Source organism: Plecotus auritus (genome assembly GCF_963455305.1).
Source record: "Plecotus auritus genome assembly, chromosome: 7".
NCBI lineage: Eukaryota > Metazoa > Chordata > Mammalia > Chiroptera > Vespertilionidae > Plecotus > Plecotus auritus.
This window is the reverse complement of record NC_137774.1, coordinates 10,336,545-10,353,707: the sequence shown is the minus strand read 5'-3', so window position 1 is coordinate 10,353,707 and position 17,163 is coordinate 10,336,545. Positions and strand designations below refer to the sequence as shown.

Below are 17,163 nucleotides of genomic sequence, written 5' to 3'. Positions count from 1 at the left end.
ACTTGGACATTTTATTTTTACCCCCTAAAAGGAGGTTTTTGCCTAAAGATACTCATCACGAGACAAGACTGTCCTCTTTTAATTTTATGAAGAAAATGAAATAAGATACATATCAAATGGCCTGGGCTGAGCCCTGCCTCCCCCCCCCCACCCCCCACCCCCGCTGCCCCTCTGAGGCAAGGCTGTTGCTGAAGGTTCCGGCCCAGGGGGGGGCGTAGAAAAAGAAAACAAAGAGCAGGAGCTTTGGGGGGATCCAGGCAGCCAGGGAAGACTGGGGGGTTGCACATGCGACCCTGCAGGCTGGGGCAGTACAGCCCGTCTCTTCCGTTCACAGGGACTCCGCTTGTGATGTCCCCGCAGTGCCCGCGGCGTGCTGGCAAGCCAGCTTTGGGTTTATCAGTCTAGCCACCATGACTCTGGCTGGCAGGAGTCTAGTCCTCAGGGAAGCTCAGCATCTTTGGGGACAGACGACTTTCAGCCTTGCAAAGCTCAGCTGCAGACCTTAGGCCTGGCCAAGCAGCAGCTGTTTCAGAACCCAGCATGGGCGGCTGCTGCCACCCAGGCCACCTCCTCCTGGTTTTCTTTTCCCAGTGGCTGCTCAGCTCTGAAAGAAAACCAGAGGGAAGGCGACGGGAAGAATGGAGCCTGCCTTCCGAAGGACGCGCTTGCTGGCTGACACTCCTCTCTGTGTCTCCTCTGTTTAGCCCAGGACTGACTCCGTCTGAAGGGACAAAGGGCCCCATTGACCCTATAGCCTTATGACCCCACCCAAGTCTGTCCCTCCCCTCCCCAGGCAGCCAGCAGGGCACTCACTTGGGTAACAGACAGGGGCCACGAGGCTGCTGAGAGGGCATGGCAGGGAAGCCGAGAGAAGCTGCAGCTTGCTGGGCTGGGAAGACTCGGAGTGCCTGGGCAGTGCCCACCAGATCCCCGAGAGGAGGGGTGCCAGGGGTGCAGGGCTGCCGGGTCTCCTGGCTGCAGTCCCAGGAGCAAAGCAGCAAATACCCCAAAGGGCCAAAGCATGGGAGGGTAAGGGGAGTCCAATCTCAGCCCCAAACTGGGCTGCCCGGGAGCTCAGGGCCTCCCTAGCCTGCATTCCTGCCTCCCTGCCCCCAGCACGCCCCCCACGCCCAGCCTATAAAGCCCCCTTTGTCTGGGCCCACTGAGGATCTTAACTCCCATCTCAGCTTCCTGCCCCCTGCCCCCTCATCCTCTGGTGCCTCATGAAGAGGCCAGGGCACAGCGAGAAGTGGTGAAACCCCCTTCATGCCAGCCTGGGCACCAGCCTAGAGGGGTTGGGCAGTCAGCCCCTGAACACTGATGCCCACACCCCACCGGCTGCCTCAGGGCAGGTTAATGCCCACCCCTGTCCACTCAGGACTCCACCCTAGTGCCCTGGGCAGCATGCCCGCCTCTCACATGCCGGCTCATGTGATGCCCCCCCTGTTTGGCCCTGCCCTGTCAGGGGCAGGACAGAGGAGCAGTGGGCAGTCAGCAGCCAGGCCTGATGGGGGGGGGGTGAGAGGAGGAGGCAGTCTTTTTGCCACCTGCCTGCTCTTCACCAGAGTGGGGGGTTCACAGCCCACAGGGTTCTCAGATGGTATCTGGGCTTCAGATGACCCTTCTCTGGTGGGGGACAAACAGTTCAGCCGTCCTGCTTGGCACATACCTGGGGCACGCGCATGGTGGGCGGCAGGAATCTCCGTGCTGTCCCCCACACCCAGCCCAGGGCCTGGGAGCACATGTGAATAGAGGCTGGACCTTGGCCACAGGGGGTGGCCCTTCCCCACTGGGTCCTGTCCTTGCAGGGTCACAGGGTCCGATCCCCACTCACCCTGGTGGGGGCCACGCGGTGTCTCCCTGTGTGCCAGGCTCTGTGGGTGTCTCTGGCCTGTGCTCAGGCAACCCCTGAGGTGGGCATCAGCCTGGGAGACGGTGCTCCGGGCTGCCACATGGGGTCAGCTCTGTCATGAAGCCGCTGTGTGACCTGGGCAAGCCCCTCTGGGGCCCCTGGACGATGAGGGGTGGGGGCCATCTGATTCTGATAAGCTTCCCTTGCAAGGAGTCTCCTCTGGAATAACAGTGCCCCCAGGACAGGCAGAACAGGGGGTGCTGGCAGGGATGAGCCCTTGAATGTGGAGGAGTGTGTGTGTGCATTGTGTATGCGTGGGATTGAGTGTGTGCGGGCGCGCGCGCGCGTGTGTGAGCGCGGTGCCTCCACCGCGTGTGTGGAGGACGCGGGAGGGAAGGGGGCGGAGCCTGCGGGCGGGGCGGGGGGTCTGGGCGCTGACACCCGGCTGCTTGGGCTCGGAGGTGCCGCACGGCCCTGGCGCATGGAGGGGCCGCCGCCCCCAGCGCCCCCCGGGGCTGGCGCTGCGAAAACCGCTTAGCTGGCCGCGGCATGGAGCAGGTGAGTGGGCGCGGGGAGGGGAGGCAGGGGTTGGGGCACCAAAGGACAAGGTGCGTGTGAGCGCGCCCGAGGGAGGGATCGCAGCCACCGCGGGAGGGGTGGGGTCGCCGGGCGGGCGGGGCCGAGGCTCTGGGGGAGGAATGGGGCTGGTTTGGTGTGTGTACACACACACACACACACACACACACACACACACACACACACATACAAACGCGCGCGCGCATACGAAGTCTCCCCCCCCCCCCAACCCCGACACACAGGGAGGTGTGCAGGAGGGAGCATACCCTGCCTCTCCTCACCCCCCTCCAGAAGGAAGCCCCCTCCCCACTCCTAGGGTCCCAGCCCTGCATGGATCCTGGGCCCGAGGGGGCTGCAGGCTCTGCAGAATGAAGGAGTGACAGGAAACGGGGTGGCTCTCCCAGGCACACAGCTACCACCCTGTGGGACCCCAAGATACAACTGTCTCCTTTGCCCCCTACACATCAGGGTTCCTCTCAGCCGGGCTCCCCTCCTCTCCCAGTTACAGCAGGCCCCTTCTTGGCCGTGAAAAGATGGGATGGGGTGGGCTGGGCAGCCTCTCTATATGCCCCCTCCCCCAAATACAGACCTGCACCCCAACCAGGCTGGGGGCGCTGTCCTTTTCACACAGGCTCCATCAGAACGGGGCAGGTCAGAGCTCCTCGCCCTCTCCACGGAGCTCAGCAAACCCTAGGTGAGCGGGCCAGTTTCCTTAGGAGGGGAGGGCTCTGTCCTGAGGGACCTGCAGCCCCTGTTCTGTTCCGAGGGTAATCCCGACTTGGTGCGCAAGGTCTGGGGTGGGGCCTGGAGCGGCGGTGTTTTCTGTTCTGGGAGTGACTGCCTGCGAGAGCTGGGCTTGTGCACACTCCCAGGCCCCTTGGGGGCTGCTCTGCCTACAGCAGTGGTTTGGGGCCCTGAGCTCTGAGACCCCCACCCCTTCATACTGAGCTGGTCCCCTGCCTCTGTGGCAGAGAGAGGGGTTCATGGGCCGTCTGTGGTGGTGGTGAGAAGGGGCATGAGGAGGGGTGGAGGGAGAGGGGAAGGGAGAGGTGGAGCCTGGGGGTAGGCTGACCCTAAGTTGTGCATTGGAGAGGGACACTGGGAGGGAGGGTGAAGTGGTCTGGACATCTGCTCTGGGTTCCGAGTGAGGTTTGGGGTGGGATTGTGGGCTGATCTAGTCTCCAGGCCTGTTTGGCATCTTGGTTGTTAATTTAAATGGCCAGTGGCAGCTCCCCGGAGCGCCAGGCCTGGCAGGGGGAAGGGGACTCAATTCACCATTATCTGCTGTTGTCATTACTGACTCCATCCTCAACTCCACTCGGAGCGCAAAACAATATCGGAGGGGCGGGAACTACTCAATGCCACTGAATTGCTCAATTTAAAAGAGTTAATTTAATAGAATGTGAAATCCACCTCAATCACAAAAGGGGGGCGAGGGCCCACCAATGCCTCCTGCCTACATCACCCTAAAACCACATCTCACTGGGGGCGTAGCCTGGCCTGAGTTGCTCCTCAAAGCAGCCTCCGGGTCGCCTCCCTCAACCTTCTGTACTTCCTTTGGGGGTCAGCTTGCTCCCCCTTTTCCGGCGGACAGAGCCTGTCTCCCCTGTTCTCCGGCATCGGGGAAGGGAGGAGAGAGCAGGCCAGAGGGTCGGGACATTGGAGTCCTGGGCTGGCCCCGTCAAAGGGCCACCGGGAGGCCTGGGCTTCTGCCCTCTCTGGGTTGCTGTGAGGTCCCTGCCAGCTGTGCTGAGCGGTGGCTTTCAGGGTCCTTTCTAGGCATTCTGGGGCCCCTGTGCGAGGAGCACAGCGGCCGGCCTGTCCCTCCACCCAGTGGGGATGCTGATGATCAGCACAGAGCAGGACCAAGGAGGTGCCCAGGCTGATGTCAGTGCCTCAGGCAGCCCCAGCCCTGCCAGCCCCAAGGGCATTGCCAGCTTTCTGGATGTGCCGGAAGCAGAGGGCGTGTGGGGTGCCTCTGAAATCAGAGCTGCTTTCACGGCACCAGGGGAAGCTCCTATTTTAAGTTTCCCATGTGCTGAGCCTTCTTGTAAAGCAAAGAATCCTTTTATAGTGCAAGAACCACCCTGATGTGTCTGTTTGGTATGTGTGGATTTTGGCATGTAGGGTTTCCTTAAAGGGGAGCATGCCTGGAATCTCTCACAGGGGCTGGAATTGCCCTGTGGTGTGTGTGGGGTGGGTGTGGGCTTGCCCCGCTGTGGTCAGTGCCCTGCCTCTCTGTCCTCTCCATCTAACGCCCCTCACTCCCACCCGGGGCTGGCTCAGGGCCAGACAGAGGCGAGGGGAGCAGCTGCCGGGGATTTCCAGAGCTTCCAGGGGGAGGTGGAAGCCACCCTCCCCCTCTTCCTTTCACCCCTCCCCTCTATTCCTGTCCCTTCTCCTTCTCTTCCCTTCCTCTACATTTTCCTCCTCTCCCCTCCTCCTCCTTTCTCCGCCAGCCCCCCACCATGGAGGAGCGTGAGCAGGCCTGTCCTGTATGCAGGGGTGGGCAGGCACCAGGTGGGGGCTAGGCAGGGTCCGGGGGCCTGTGTAGAAAGCAGGGTTGTAGGTCATTTGCTGGAAGAACGAAAAAGCCCTCACACAGAACCATGGAATTTAGCATCTTGGAGCTGGAAGGGAGCACCTAGCCTTGCTTTGTGGAGCTTAACATGAGGAAGAGCTTAACATGAGACTTCAGCAAGTTACTTCTTCCCCTGAGCCTGTCCCTGCCTTTAGAGAACGGGGCAAATAGGAGCTCCTGGGTGTTGTCACGGGCAGTACGTGACCTCGTTTGTAAAGAGCTTGGCACCTAGCAGGTACTCAACACATTGCAATTCCTTTCCCCTCCACCTTGGTGTTTTCAAACTCCTGCGAGGTGATGTCGTGGTCCTTATAAGTCATCTGTTACCCTCGCACACACCCTCGCACACATTCCAGGCCCCCGGCTCTTCCATGGCCAGGTGGCTGCAGGGCTGAGACCCCAGGCCACAGCTACGTCTCCCCGCCCCCTTCCCCAGCCCCGCATGACACAGGTTCCCCGACATGGTTTCCCTGAGGGGCTGCCAGTTGACAGTGGCGGGGCCGGGGCATCTGCCCTGACATGGGGCTTCTCTGGGTGTGGCTGGCTTGCCCTGCTGCCAGCCCAGAGAAGCCGAAGCCCCTGGCTCCCACCCGAGGCAGCTGTCCAGAGGTTGCTGGGCTGGGGCCCCAGTTCTTTGGCCGGTTGCCAGTGTGCCTTGGCCCAGCCTGGCCAGGGGTCTATAACATCCCCTGCCCGAGGGGTTTTCCGGTGGGATTCTCCTTACCCAGATTCCTCAGGGACCTGGAAGCAGGGATGCGGGTGGGGACTGGCCACACCCTATGCCATTACAGATGCTCAGTGAGGTTCACTCTGTGGGATGCCCGGAGCTTCTTCCAGAGCCTGGGCCACCCCCTCCCCCCCCTCAGCTCTCAGTCTTCAGGCCTCCTTCCTCTGCCACTTGCCAGTTGAGAGCCTTCATGGTCTAGGTCAGTGGTCGGCAAACTGCGGCTCGCGAGCCACATGCGGCTCTTTGGCCCCTTGAGTGTGGCTCTTCCACAAAATACCACGTGCGGGCGCACAGGTACAGTGCGATTGAAACTTCGTGGCCCATGCACAGAAGTCGGTTTTCGGCTCTCAAAAGAAATTTCAGTCGTTGTACTGTTGATATTTGGCTCTGTTGACTAATGAGTTTGCCGACCACTGGTCTAGGTCAAACCCTGCCTCCCGCCCCCCCCCCCCCTCCACCACCACCGCTTCCCCTCTCAGTATGGAGGCTCCGCTTGTTTTGCACGAGGCTCTGCTCACACCATCTTCCCAGCCACCCTTTTCTGTGTCTGTTGCCCTTTCCTGGAATACGAGTTCCTTGCAGGGAGGCATGTCCATTTGGTTCAATGAGCTGTGCCCACCACCCCACACAGCCATTTCCATATAGTCAATGCTCGATAAATGTTGTTGTTAATCCTCACCTGAGGATATTTTTCCATTTATTTTTAGACAGAGTGGAAGAGAGAGGGAGAGACAGAGAGGAACATTGACATGAGAGAGACACATCGATTGGTTGCTCCTACATGCACCCCAACCAGGGCTAGGGAACCTGCAACTGAGGTACGTGCCCTTGACCGGAATCAAACCTGGGACCCTCCAGTCCATGGGCGGACACTCTATCCACTGAGCCAAACCGGCTAGGGCAAATGCTTTGTTTACTTGAATGAACTGAGCCGCCACCTGCTTTGGAGATGAACATTTAGGTGAGGCTGGGTTGCTTTTGCGGTGGCTGAAAGCCAGAGACACAAGAAGAGGTCAGGTCTCCAGTCTTCAGCATTCCCCTTTAGTCCTGCCCTCTTGCCCTCCTCCACAAGGGGGTGCTCTTTTACCTCCAGTGGAAGGGCCAAGAGCTGTGGCCAGGTTTATGGCCACCTGTCCTATAACCCGCCTTCCCCCATTGTTTTTCCTTTTCAGCTCAGAGCATGCTTTGAATACATATCAAATTGGAGGCAGGCAGAAAAGGCCTTAATCTTACAGAGGGCGAATCTGAGGTTCAGAAAATGTTCTTTTCCTCAAAGACTTACAGCTACCAGGTGGGCAGGATGGGGACCTGAACCCAGGTCTTGGGACTCAGTGCTCCTTGATGACACCATACAACACCTTGCTAGCTCCTGGGCCAAGCCTGATCCTGACCCTGGATGGTCTGCTCTGGGGACTCCCTGGCCTTCCCCCATGTTTCCCTTCTACCCCTATCTGGCCCTGGCAAGATGTATTGGTTCTTTTTCCTCCACTCCATCCATCACCCCCTCAGGCTCTCTCTCCCTTGGTGCCTGCTCAAGTCTCCCCTAGCCAAATGGAAATGTGCCCCACCCATGGCTCACCTGTGCCACCCCCTCCCACTCTTTCCTGCTAATTCTCGTAGCAGGTACGATTTCATGACCTCACCCCTGATGCTCTTCCTCACCGCATGACCTGGCCTCTGCCCCCGCCGCACCCTGAAAGCGCCCTCTCTGCCCAACACAGTGCCACTTCCTCCAGCCTCCTCAGGTTCCCTGGCTGCCTCTTCCTCTCTGACCTGCCACTAAGGGTGGGTGCTTCTAGGGTCCTGTCCCACGTCTGGTCTCCTCTCCGCTTTGTCTCGGGAGAATCTGAACCACACTCCTGATCTACCAATGACTCAAAGCCATGTCTCCAACTCAGGCCTCCCTTCAGGGAAATGCATGCAGGGTTTAAGCTGCCAATCACTACTCCACACAGCCTTAGGGTTAAGTCTATGGACTCTGGAGCCCAAATGTCTGGGTTCAAATCCTGAGTGGCCTTGGGTGCGATATCCGAGCTCTCTGGTCCTCAGTTTCCTTATCCATAAAATGAGGATTATAATATCCATTTCACAGCCCCTTTGTAGGGCTAAATTTGAATAATACATACAGAAGCGTTAGCATAGGGCATGCCTCCTCTCCCTGAGAATTCTTGAAACAGAAACTTTGGAGTTGTTCTAGACTCTTCTATTTACTTCCCCCAACACCCAGTTGGTCACCAAGTCCCAGGGCCTCTGATGTTTATTGCTCCATGCTCTGGTGCAATGCCGCACCTCCTTGCAGCCCCCTCCCCCAACATCAAGCCACAGTGGCCATGGCACATCTTCTCTCCAATCCCTGCTCCAAGTCAGGCTAAAATCTAAGTGCCTCAGGCCCAGTCACTCCAGGGTCATATCCCCACAGCTGTTTCCGTCCTCATCCCTCCATGCTTCCTGTCCGCATACCCTCCGCCTGGCTCCAGCCACACCCACACCCCTAGTCGGCTCCCTCCTCCTTCCCTGCCTTTGTCCACGATAGTCCTTCTCCCAGGAGTGCTTTTCCCCCCCATTCCCCATCCTGCCCCCAGCCCATCCATGAAGCCCTTAACAACTCAAGGCCACCTCCTTCTGGAAGCCTTCCTCTGCTTCTCCAGCCTTGCCTTCTCCTTTTCTGGGATCTCACACTGGAGTCAGCATTGGTGAGACCCAGCCCCCTCAAGGCAAGGAGCTAGGCTTGTCTCTAGATCCCAAGGGGCCACCTCCACTCCCCCATTTCCTCATGTGTTAGGACTCCCAATAAACATTTGTGAATGAAGAAAGGTGATTGGGTTGGGAGGGGAGTTTAGAAAGAGTATAAGGAAGATCCTTAGTGAAGGAACCCTCCACCTCATGTTGGGCTTTCCTGCCTGAAACCCCAGAAAAAGAGTATGCCAGGAAGAGAGTGGCTTTGGGGGTGGATGGTGGCATGCAGGGAGTGAGATGCGGGAGTCAGGGACTGGGGAGCCAGGATGGAGATGAAGGATGGGAGGAAGAGGGACTAGAGAAGATGGATGGGGGAGGGCTGGGACAGGATGGGGGTGCGGGTCAAGGTGCAGGAAGAGGTGGGAAGGGCAGCAGGGTGGGGGCAGAGCACACTTTCTGGGAAGTGGGGGAGGTGAGTGCAGTGCATTGTGGAGGGAGAAATTGCCTGCCGGCCAGTGTGAGCTCATTTCCTCTCACCGCCTCCTGCAGTGTCTGAGGGTATCAGGCTCTGGAAAAAGTGAGCCAGGGGCACCCCAGGGGCCACCACTCTCCTCTCCTCCCCCACAGCCTCAGTTCAGTCTGGATCTCAGATGCCAGGGCTTCCCCCTTTACATAGACACCCATTTGTTTTGAAAGGAAAGGACCCCTCAGCCAGGGTGGCAGCAAGCTTTGGACCACTGGAGCTACGAGGCAGAAAGAATCAGAAACAGGAACCCGGTTGAAGATGAAGAAAAAAAAAAAAAATACAGTGTGATGGATTACAGTTAGATAGTAGGAAGGACTTCTCAGGAGGGGGGGATAATTCTGGTTGCACATGACCTTGATGAAGAGGGGTGGGGAAGGAGGAGGAGTCATTTCTGCCCCTCTGTCATTACAAGAGCACCAATTCCATTGACTTCCAGGGGATTTAAAATAAATTAAATGAAACGTAAGATTTAAAAGCAAGTCAGTATCTCCTTCCTCGGGTTCACAGGAGTCGGGATGGCTTGATCCTGATCAGAGGCGAAGGGGTGGGGGCTTGGGGCTGATCTGCTCTCAGGAGTCAAGGTGGTGGTTGTATGAGGTCTTGCCCCAGAAGGAGTGGGTGATTCCAAAGCATACAGAGTTGGCCTTCCCACTTTCCTCGCCTGCCTTATCCACATCATACTCCTAGCTATCTGTGGCCTCTCCCTTCCTTTCTTCATAGTCTGTAAACGGCAAGAAGGCAAGGGAAAGAGGTAAGCACAGGCTGTAGGAAACGGGAGGTAGGAAGGATGTTAGATAGCAAAGGAAACTGCCCCTCAGAAATGAGGGACCGAGGGACCGAGCCTTCCTGGACCGGCTAGAGGGGTCCTGCTTGGGGGCAGAAAAACGAGGAACTGGCTCAGAACCCCAGTGGCTCTTTGGGCCCAACTCAGAGTGAAGCAGGGTTGCTTGTGCCTGGGAGGCCTGAGGGGTCTCTGCTCTCACTGCTGCCTCCTGTGGGAAAGGTCTCTGAGCTGCCAAGAGGCCTGAGCCCAGGCTGGCTGGGTGGGAGTCCTGGGGGCTGGGGCACCTGCCAGCCTCTCTCTTCCAGCCTCCGTTCCCCTGCCTCTGTAAGGTGCTGGGCCGAGACTCTGACTTGGGAGGAGGGTGTTCGACTGAGGGGAGCCCCTGCAGGTTCCCCTCCTCCCAAACCCTTGCCCACAGGGGCATCACCGTCTCTGCCCTTGTCTCAGCTTCCTTGAGTCTCGGGATGGAAGTTCCCTAAGCTTCTTTCTGTCTGTTCCTCTCATCCATCCCAGGTCTTTCATCTCTGTCTCTGACTTTCTCAGTCTCTCTCATGCTTTCTGTGTCTCTCTGCCTCTGTTTCTTACGTCTCTGTCTAGCTGCGTTTCTCTCCGCTTCCCTTTCCCTTCCTGCCTCCCTCACTCCCCCTCCATGTGCCAGTTTGTGCCCTTGTCCTCTTTCCCGGGCCGGCCCAGATCACCGTCTATTTGGGCCGGTCCCCTGGAGGCTGGCCCGGACTGTCTCCCCACACCGTCTCTCTCGCCCAGGCTGTGCTCGGCCCTCCAGCTCTGCGGCCAGAGCAGACCTGCCTCAGCACCCTCTACCCATCCAGTGCCCTACGGAGAGGCGGCGCGTGCGCCCCGTCGGGAGCCCAGGGGGAGGGGCGAAGGGGCGGGCCCCGCCCCTCTCGGGTCCCAGCCCGCGCGCCCCCAACAGTGTCCCGGCCGCAGAGTCGCCGCTGCCGCCCGATGAATGGAGTCGCTTTCTGCCTGGTCGGGATCCCGCCCCGCTCGGAGCCCCGGCCCCCCCAGGTGAGGCGCTCGGCCAGGGGCGGGGGGTGGTCCGGGCACTGCCGGGGCGCTGGCGGTGGGCCTGGGTCGCGGCGCCCCTGCTCGGCAGGCACAACCCTGGGCGCACGGCGCGGGCACGGCGGGCACGGCTGCAGGGGATACCGGCTGGCGGTGGGCCGGGAGGGAACTGGGGGGGGGGCGTCGCTGAGCGAGAGTTGCCCTGGGCAGGAGGTTGGGAAGGAGGACGGTAGGCCGGGGGCCGGGACTCCCGGGGCTGCCAGGGCAGGGGGCACGGGCCGGGGCGGCCGTGCCAGGACCCCGGCGGCTGGCCAGCGGGGGCGGGAGGTCCGCGCCTTTTGTCCGGGTTTTTCAGGCGGGGCGCCCGCCGCTGCTTCCTCTGCCCGAGTTTTCGTTTTCCGTTGGCGAGGCCCCGGCACAGCTGGAGGGAGAGGGAGTGGGGGAGGGAGTTCCCGGAGCGGGACGTCCTTGACCACGGCGGCCGGACACCCCCTCCCCGCGCCACACTCGCCCCCTGCCGGGCCGGACGGCGCAGCGAACTGCCTGGCGCGACTCCGCCGCCCCCCGGGGTCCCGAGGAAGAGAAACGGGTTCGGGACCCCTGGTCCTGCAGGCGCGGCTGCTCTCTCCGTCCCCTCGGACTGGCTGTGGGTGGGTCTGGTCGCGGGGTGCCAGGGGATTACTCAGCGCTAGGCTGCTTTGCTTGGGTTCTTTCATCTGCCAGCTGCTGAGGGTGGGGAGGGGCCCGCGGGGGCCTCGGTGCCCCATCGGGTCCGGCCCCCACTGCCGAGCCCGGCTGCGGAGCACCCGCACAGGCGCTCCTCCCCTTCCCGAGTTGAAGGACTGAACTGTCAGGCCAGTTCCCTGGGCTGGGAAAAGAAGTTCCCTGGGGGTCTATGTTGGGGTCAAGGTCTGGGCTGAGGCCTCTTCCTCTTTTGACGGGGCTGGAGGAAGTGGGGGTGCTCCTCCCAGCTCTCCCCCCAGAGTTGGAGCTGGGGTCTAGCGCTTTGCAAACTCCGAGACTGCTGAGCGTCTCAGGAGCTGGAGGGATGTGTGCTCACTTCTCCCGGACTCCCCCTCCACCGCTCAGCCAAAGCGCTCCTAATTACAAACTTGAAATTCAGGATGGACAGGGGGTGGGGGTGGAGGGCATTAAGCAGAGTCCCTTGGATTACACCCCACCACCACCACCACCACCACCACTACCAACACACACTTCATCTCCACTCCTCTACCATCGCACCCCCACCCTTCTCCTGTGGCCTAGCCTGGGGTTCTCCCCCTCCACCAGGCCAACAGTCCCATTCCCAAAAGTGGCCGCGCTCTCTCTCGCTGAGATGCTGTGCTCATTGGCATTCGATGTGAATCTCGATTACATAACGTCATCTCACCTCCAAACACAACTCAAGGTCCCCAACCTCAGCCTCTTCCACTTGCTCACATCGTGGTTGAGCCCACCCCCAAGGGGCTAGGAGTTCCCAGTTTCTGCATCCCAGGCTCCCCAGTCTCTCTCTCTCTCTCTCTCTCTCTCTCTCTCTCTCTCTCTCTCGCTCTCTCTTTCAGAAAGGAAGGGAGAGGGAGATGGGAACATCAATGATGAGAGAGAATCATTGATTGGCTGCCTCCTGCACGACCCCTACTGGGGATCGAGCCTGCAACCTGGGCATGTGCCCTTGACTGGAATCGAACCCAGAACCTTTCAGTCTGCAGGCCGATGCTCTATCTACTGAGCCAAACCAGCTAGGGCCCCCCAGTCTCTTGATGGGAGTCACACGCTGAAAGCTTTTCGGAGGCGAGCGTTTTCAGGAAGGTGGCTTTAGGACACCATGGGGAATGGGGCAGGCCTTTGAGGATCCCAGTCCAAGAGAGAGGGACTGGGCCTGGGGAATAGGCCCCGTGTCTGGGCAGCCTGGATGGAGTCGGTGGGCCCCCTCCTCAGGCTGACCCTGAGCTCATGGGAAAGGGGAGCGGGAGGCCAGCCTGGCCCTCCAGGAGCGCAGCATTTTTGGCATGAATGGGAGTGGGGGTGAGGGAGGGTGCTGGTACAGAACAGGGCAGTGCAGGAATGGGCAGAGGCATTTATTGCTTCATCCTTCATTGCAGGGATTCTTAGAAGGATTTCATGGTGTGTATGGTTAAGAGAGTACAAAGGAGGAGAATGGAGTAAGTTACAATAGGAGGGATTGCAGTTAGCTCTTGGGGAGAACTTCCAGGGAAAGGTTTAAGAGCTGCAGCATCCCAGGCTAGCCTGGAGCATCACGCAGGGAACTTTCCTCCACTACAGAGGGTTTGGTAGATCCCGATGGAGTTGGATTCCAGTGCAGAAATACAGAGCGATTCATAGGGGATCAGATATAGTCAATGAGCATATACATTAGTGCCCTCAAAAACGTGTTTTTAAGGAGGGGGAGTTTCTTTAATAGTACAGCTGATAGCTAAGACATGGATAGCAATTACTCTGGGCCAGCATTTATATAAATGACCTCTTTAATTTTCACAATTTTCACAACACAACCATGAGGGGTGGGTACCATTATTCCCATCTTACAGTTGAGAGCACTGAGGCACAGAGAGCTAATAGCTTGAACAAAATCACATCACTAATAGGTGGCAGAGCCAGGGTAGGGTCCCGGCAATCCGGCTGGAGTCCATCCTTTCACCCTGCTATCCCTCGTCTCAGGATCTGCCTTGTCCTGCTGTCATTCGCACCCCAAAGCTGGGTCCATCTTGGACACAGCCCAAGATCAAGGTCAACCTCTTGGAGCTTGGTTGTTTTTCTTTCAGTGGGGTCAGGGATGGGCACAAGAAGCCTCAGGGTGGCGAGGCCTTAGGTGTCCATGGTTGGTGGGTGGGGAATCAGCTCATTTACCCCTCCAACCCCGGGACCCCATGCAGCCCATAGCACTTGGTCATGGTTCGGTTCATTGGTGTTTTCCTTTCAAAGGGACATCAGCGCTGGTCTGTTGGTTCAGAGGTGAGATATTGGCTTGGTCAGGGATTTGGATAAAGCCTGGGTTTAATTATCCTGCTCTCTGTCCCTCCCCAGAGAGAGTCATGAATAGGGCCTGTGGGAGCTGGCTCTGCCTTTCCCCTAGCACCCCCACCCCTTCCAACAACCCGCCTTTAGATCCAGGCCCCCTGTTCCATGTGAAATTGTGCCAGCTCATCAGCAGGGCAGTGCCAGTCAGTGCCAGGCAGGCATCTTCTCCCCACTGCCTCAGTGAGACAGCAGGCTGGGGTGGCCTTGGGACTGGACTTTGGGGTGAGTTTAAAGCCCTGTGGGGATGGAGCATATTCATCAGCTGTCAATGTGGGTCAGGACCAGAAGGGTCTTCTTCTTTTTTTTTTTTTTTTTTTTAATATATTTTATTGATTTTTTTACAGAGAGGAAGGGAGAGGGAGAGAGAGTTAGAAACATCAATGAGAGAGAAACATCAATCAGCTGCCTCCTGCGCATCCCCTACTGGGCATGTGCCCGCAACCAAGGTACATGCCCTTGACCGGAATCGAACCTGGGACCCTTGAGTCCGCAGATCGACGCTCTATCCACTGAGCCAAACCGGTTAGGGCCAGAGGGGTCTTCTTGTCCAACTCCCTCATGCTCCAGTGGGGAAACTGAGGTCAGAGAGTGCCCAGTGGCAGGTGGCCTGTGAGTGGTGGACATGAACCCAGGTGTTCTGATTGCCTGGCCCCCAGGCCATGCCTTCCCATGCACAGTTGGTTCTGTCCTTAGTGTCCCCCTCAGTGCAGGGTTCTGGGACTGGGCCCAGGAGGGAGAAGGGAGGGCGGAGAGGAGCAAGGATGAGTGGACAATGTGTCCTGTTCATCTCTGTGTCCCTAGTGGCCAGCACAGTGCCTGGCACAGAGCGATTCTCCATAAATGTTTGTGAAGTGCAGGCCAGGGAGCAGACCCACCCCTGGCCTCCCAGGGTGCACTGTGCCTAGCTCTGCCCCTGGCACTGTGACAGTCGGTCTACAAGTCAGTCTCCCCCACCAGACTGGCATTATTTGAGGGCAAGAAAAATAATAATAGCAACTACTTCCGAAGTGCTTACCACTCTAGGTAGGTACATTATCGTCATCCCATTTGACAGACAAAGAAATTGGCACAAAAAGATTGCATGGCTTCCTCATGTCACACAGCTGGTGGCAGAGCTAAGGAGTTGACCTTGTTCTTAACCTCATTCCAGGCAGGCCCAGAGGTGTCCTATTTATCTTGGTATCCACAGAGCCTGGCACGCAGTGCTGTTTGTTGATTGACCGAATGACTGACAGTGTATGGAAAAACCTCAGAATTCGATCATCTAACCCAGTGGTCGGCAAACTCATTAGTCAACAGAGCCAAATATCAACAGTACAATGATTGAAATTTCTTTTGAGAGCCATAAACTGACTTCTGCGCATGGGCCACGAAGTTTCAATCACACTGTACATGCATGCCCACATGTGGTATTTTGTGGAAGAGCCACACTCAAGGGGCCAGAGAGCCGCATGTGGCTCGCGAGCCGCAGTTTGCCGACCATTGATCTAACCCTTTGGAAGTAGCTGGGATTGGTGTCTTGGGAAGGCAGCCTAGAAGTGCATTACTGTGTTATCTGCGCCAGGAGTGCCTCAGCCAAACCTAGAAAGAAATGGAGAGCTCACCCACACCCTATCACGAATGTCTTCCGCCGCTTAACAGGGGCCACTGGGGGGCCCCAGTCCTCGGGCTTCTCTCTTGCCCTCTCTCCCTCCCTTCTCCCAGAGTTCCAAGGGGACAGTGCTGGGCAGTGGGCACGTGGGAAAAGACTACAGATTGGATTAAAGGGCCCTGAGATGTTCAGCTTAATAGTTGGAGGGCGCACGGAGTGTTTGGTTTGGGGCAGGGCCCGCCACAGCCATCAGTTCTCTGTGCCTCACAGGAAGGGGTATTGGATTTCCAGTCCTAAACCCTAAGATGGCCAGGGTCATCTCCTCCAACCTGCTCAAACCTGTGTGCTCCTAGGCAGGTGACTGCTTCCCCTCTGACTCCCCCTGCTCCCCATTTGCTGGTTTGAATGAACATCAGACTCCATCACCAGGTCACACTTCATGTACTGACAAAGGCTGGTGGGAATCTGGACTGGAAAAAAGAAGACTCAGTGTGGGGATGTGGTCTGCCCCAGCATGGCGCCTGGGCACACTGGGAGGTAGGTTGAGTGCCTGGGCCCTGACTTCAGCCTTGCTAAAGTTCAAATTTCAGCCCTACCCCTTGTTCACTGTGTGACCTTGGCCAAGTTCACTGTTTTTGGCCTCAGTTTTCTTGTCCCTGAAATAATCCCTCAAAATTGTTTTGGATTAAATGAGGTAATATAGGTAAAGTGGCTGACATCTGGTAATCTGCACTCGTAGTAACAACTGTGATTAAACAAACAATAATCAATGGATGGAAATGAGAACAACATACTTTGGGCTCAATAAAGGGAACCCTTTATGGTCTGAGTAATCTGAAGAGGAAATGAGCTGCCCCTGGCGGTGATGGGGGCCCCAATCAGAGGAGGTGAGCCAGCCCCGGCTGGACTAGAGAGAATTCAGGCACTGGGTGAGAGGCTAACTCGGAGAACCTGGCGGACTCTGCTTTGGGAATAGCACCGTGTGGTAGGAAATCAGAGGAGCAGGTGGGACCTGGTTCCTGCGACCAGGGACTGGAGAGAGGAATGAGGGGTCCGCTGCTGTGCTGTGAGGTTCCTCCAAGGACAGGGAGTCCTGGAAGACTTCCTGGAGGAGGCCTGTAAGCACGGGCATGGTTCTGATGGGTGGGAGGCCCTTGCAGGCCTGCAAAGGGATTGGTGGTTGAGGGGGGTGAGGCCCCGGGACACTAGTCCTGAAGTCGGCCCCAAGGCTGCCTCCACATGCTGGCTGCCCAAGGGGGTGGGTGTTTGGTGGTGGTGGTGGTGGTGGTGGTCATGGGGGAGCTGGGAGCTCCCTGTCTCCCCCGACGCCCCAACTCCCAGTCTCTCTTGGAGGAGGGACCAGGGCTACTCTCAGTGGCAAAGAGCAAGGGCCTGTAAGGAGCGGAACTGGGGAAAGAAAGACTTCTTATGCCCAGTGCATTTGGGGGCGTCTGGGGGTCGGAGGAACAGTGGAGCCTTTGTCCCCAGCCGCCGGGAATCTGGCCGAGGAGCCAGCCCTGGGTCTGGCTGGGCTCTCCCAGGCAGGTCCTCTTTGAAGTGACCCTTTCAAAGCTCAGCCTGAACCCCTGGGTGGAGAGACAGCTTGGGGCGGGGTGCAAGGAGGACAGATCTGCAAGCCCAGGATGGAAGCAGATGCAGTGTCTTTGGGCAGCCGGCTGGTGGGAGGTGTGTGGGCTGGAGGAATGTGGCCAGGCTGGGGGCACTTGTAGGAGCCTTGTGGGAGGACAACCGACCCAGGGTCTTGGCCTCCAAGTGGGGGGTCAA

At 58.2% G+C, this 17,163-nt stretch overlaps 1 protein-coding gene across 2 annotated transcripts in view; it reads left to right on the top strand.

Moving 5' to 3' along the window:
- Positions 1 to 2,274: 2,274 nt before the first annotated feature.
- Positions 2,275 to 17,163, top strand: part of ARHGAP23 (Rho GTPase activating protein 23) — a gene marked incomplete at its 5' end in the record, with an annotated part of 78,005 nt that continues 63,116 nt past the window's right edge. The window contains one exon of one of the 2 annotated variants that reach the window (XM_080681965.1): positions 2,275 to 2,410. In XM_080681965.1, coding sequence (XP_080538091.1) covers positions 2,402 to 2,410 — 9 coding nt within the window. Of the gene's footprint in view, positions 2,411 to 10,688; positions 10,752 to 17,163 lie in introns of those variants that run through there. The other variant, XM_080681964.1, reaches the window with a different exon arrangement.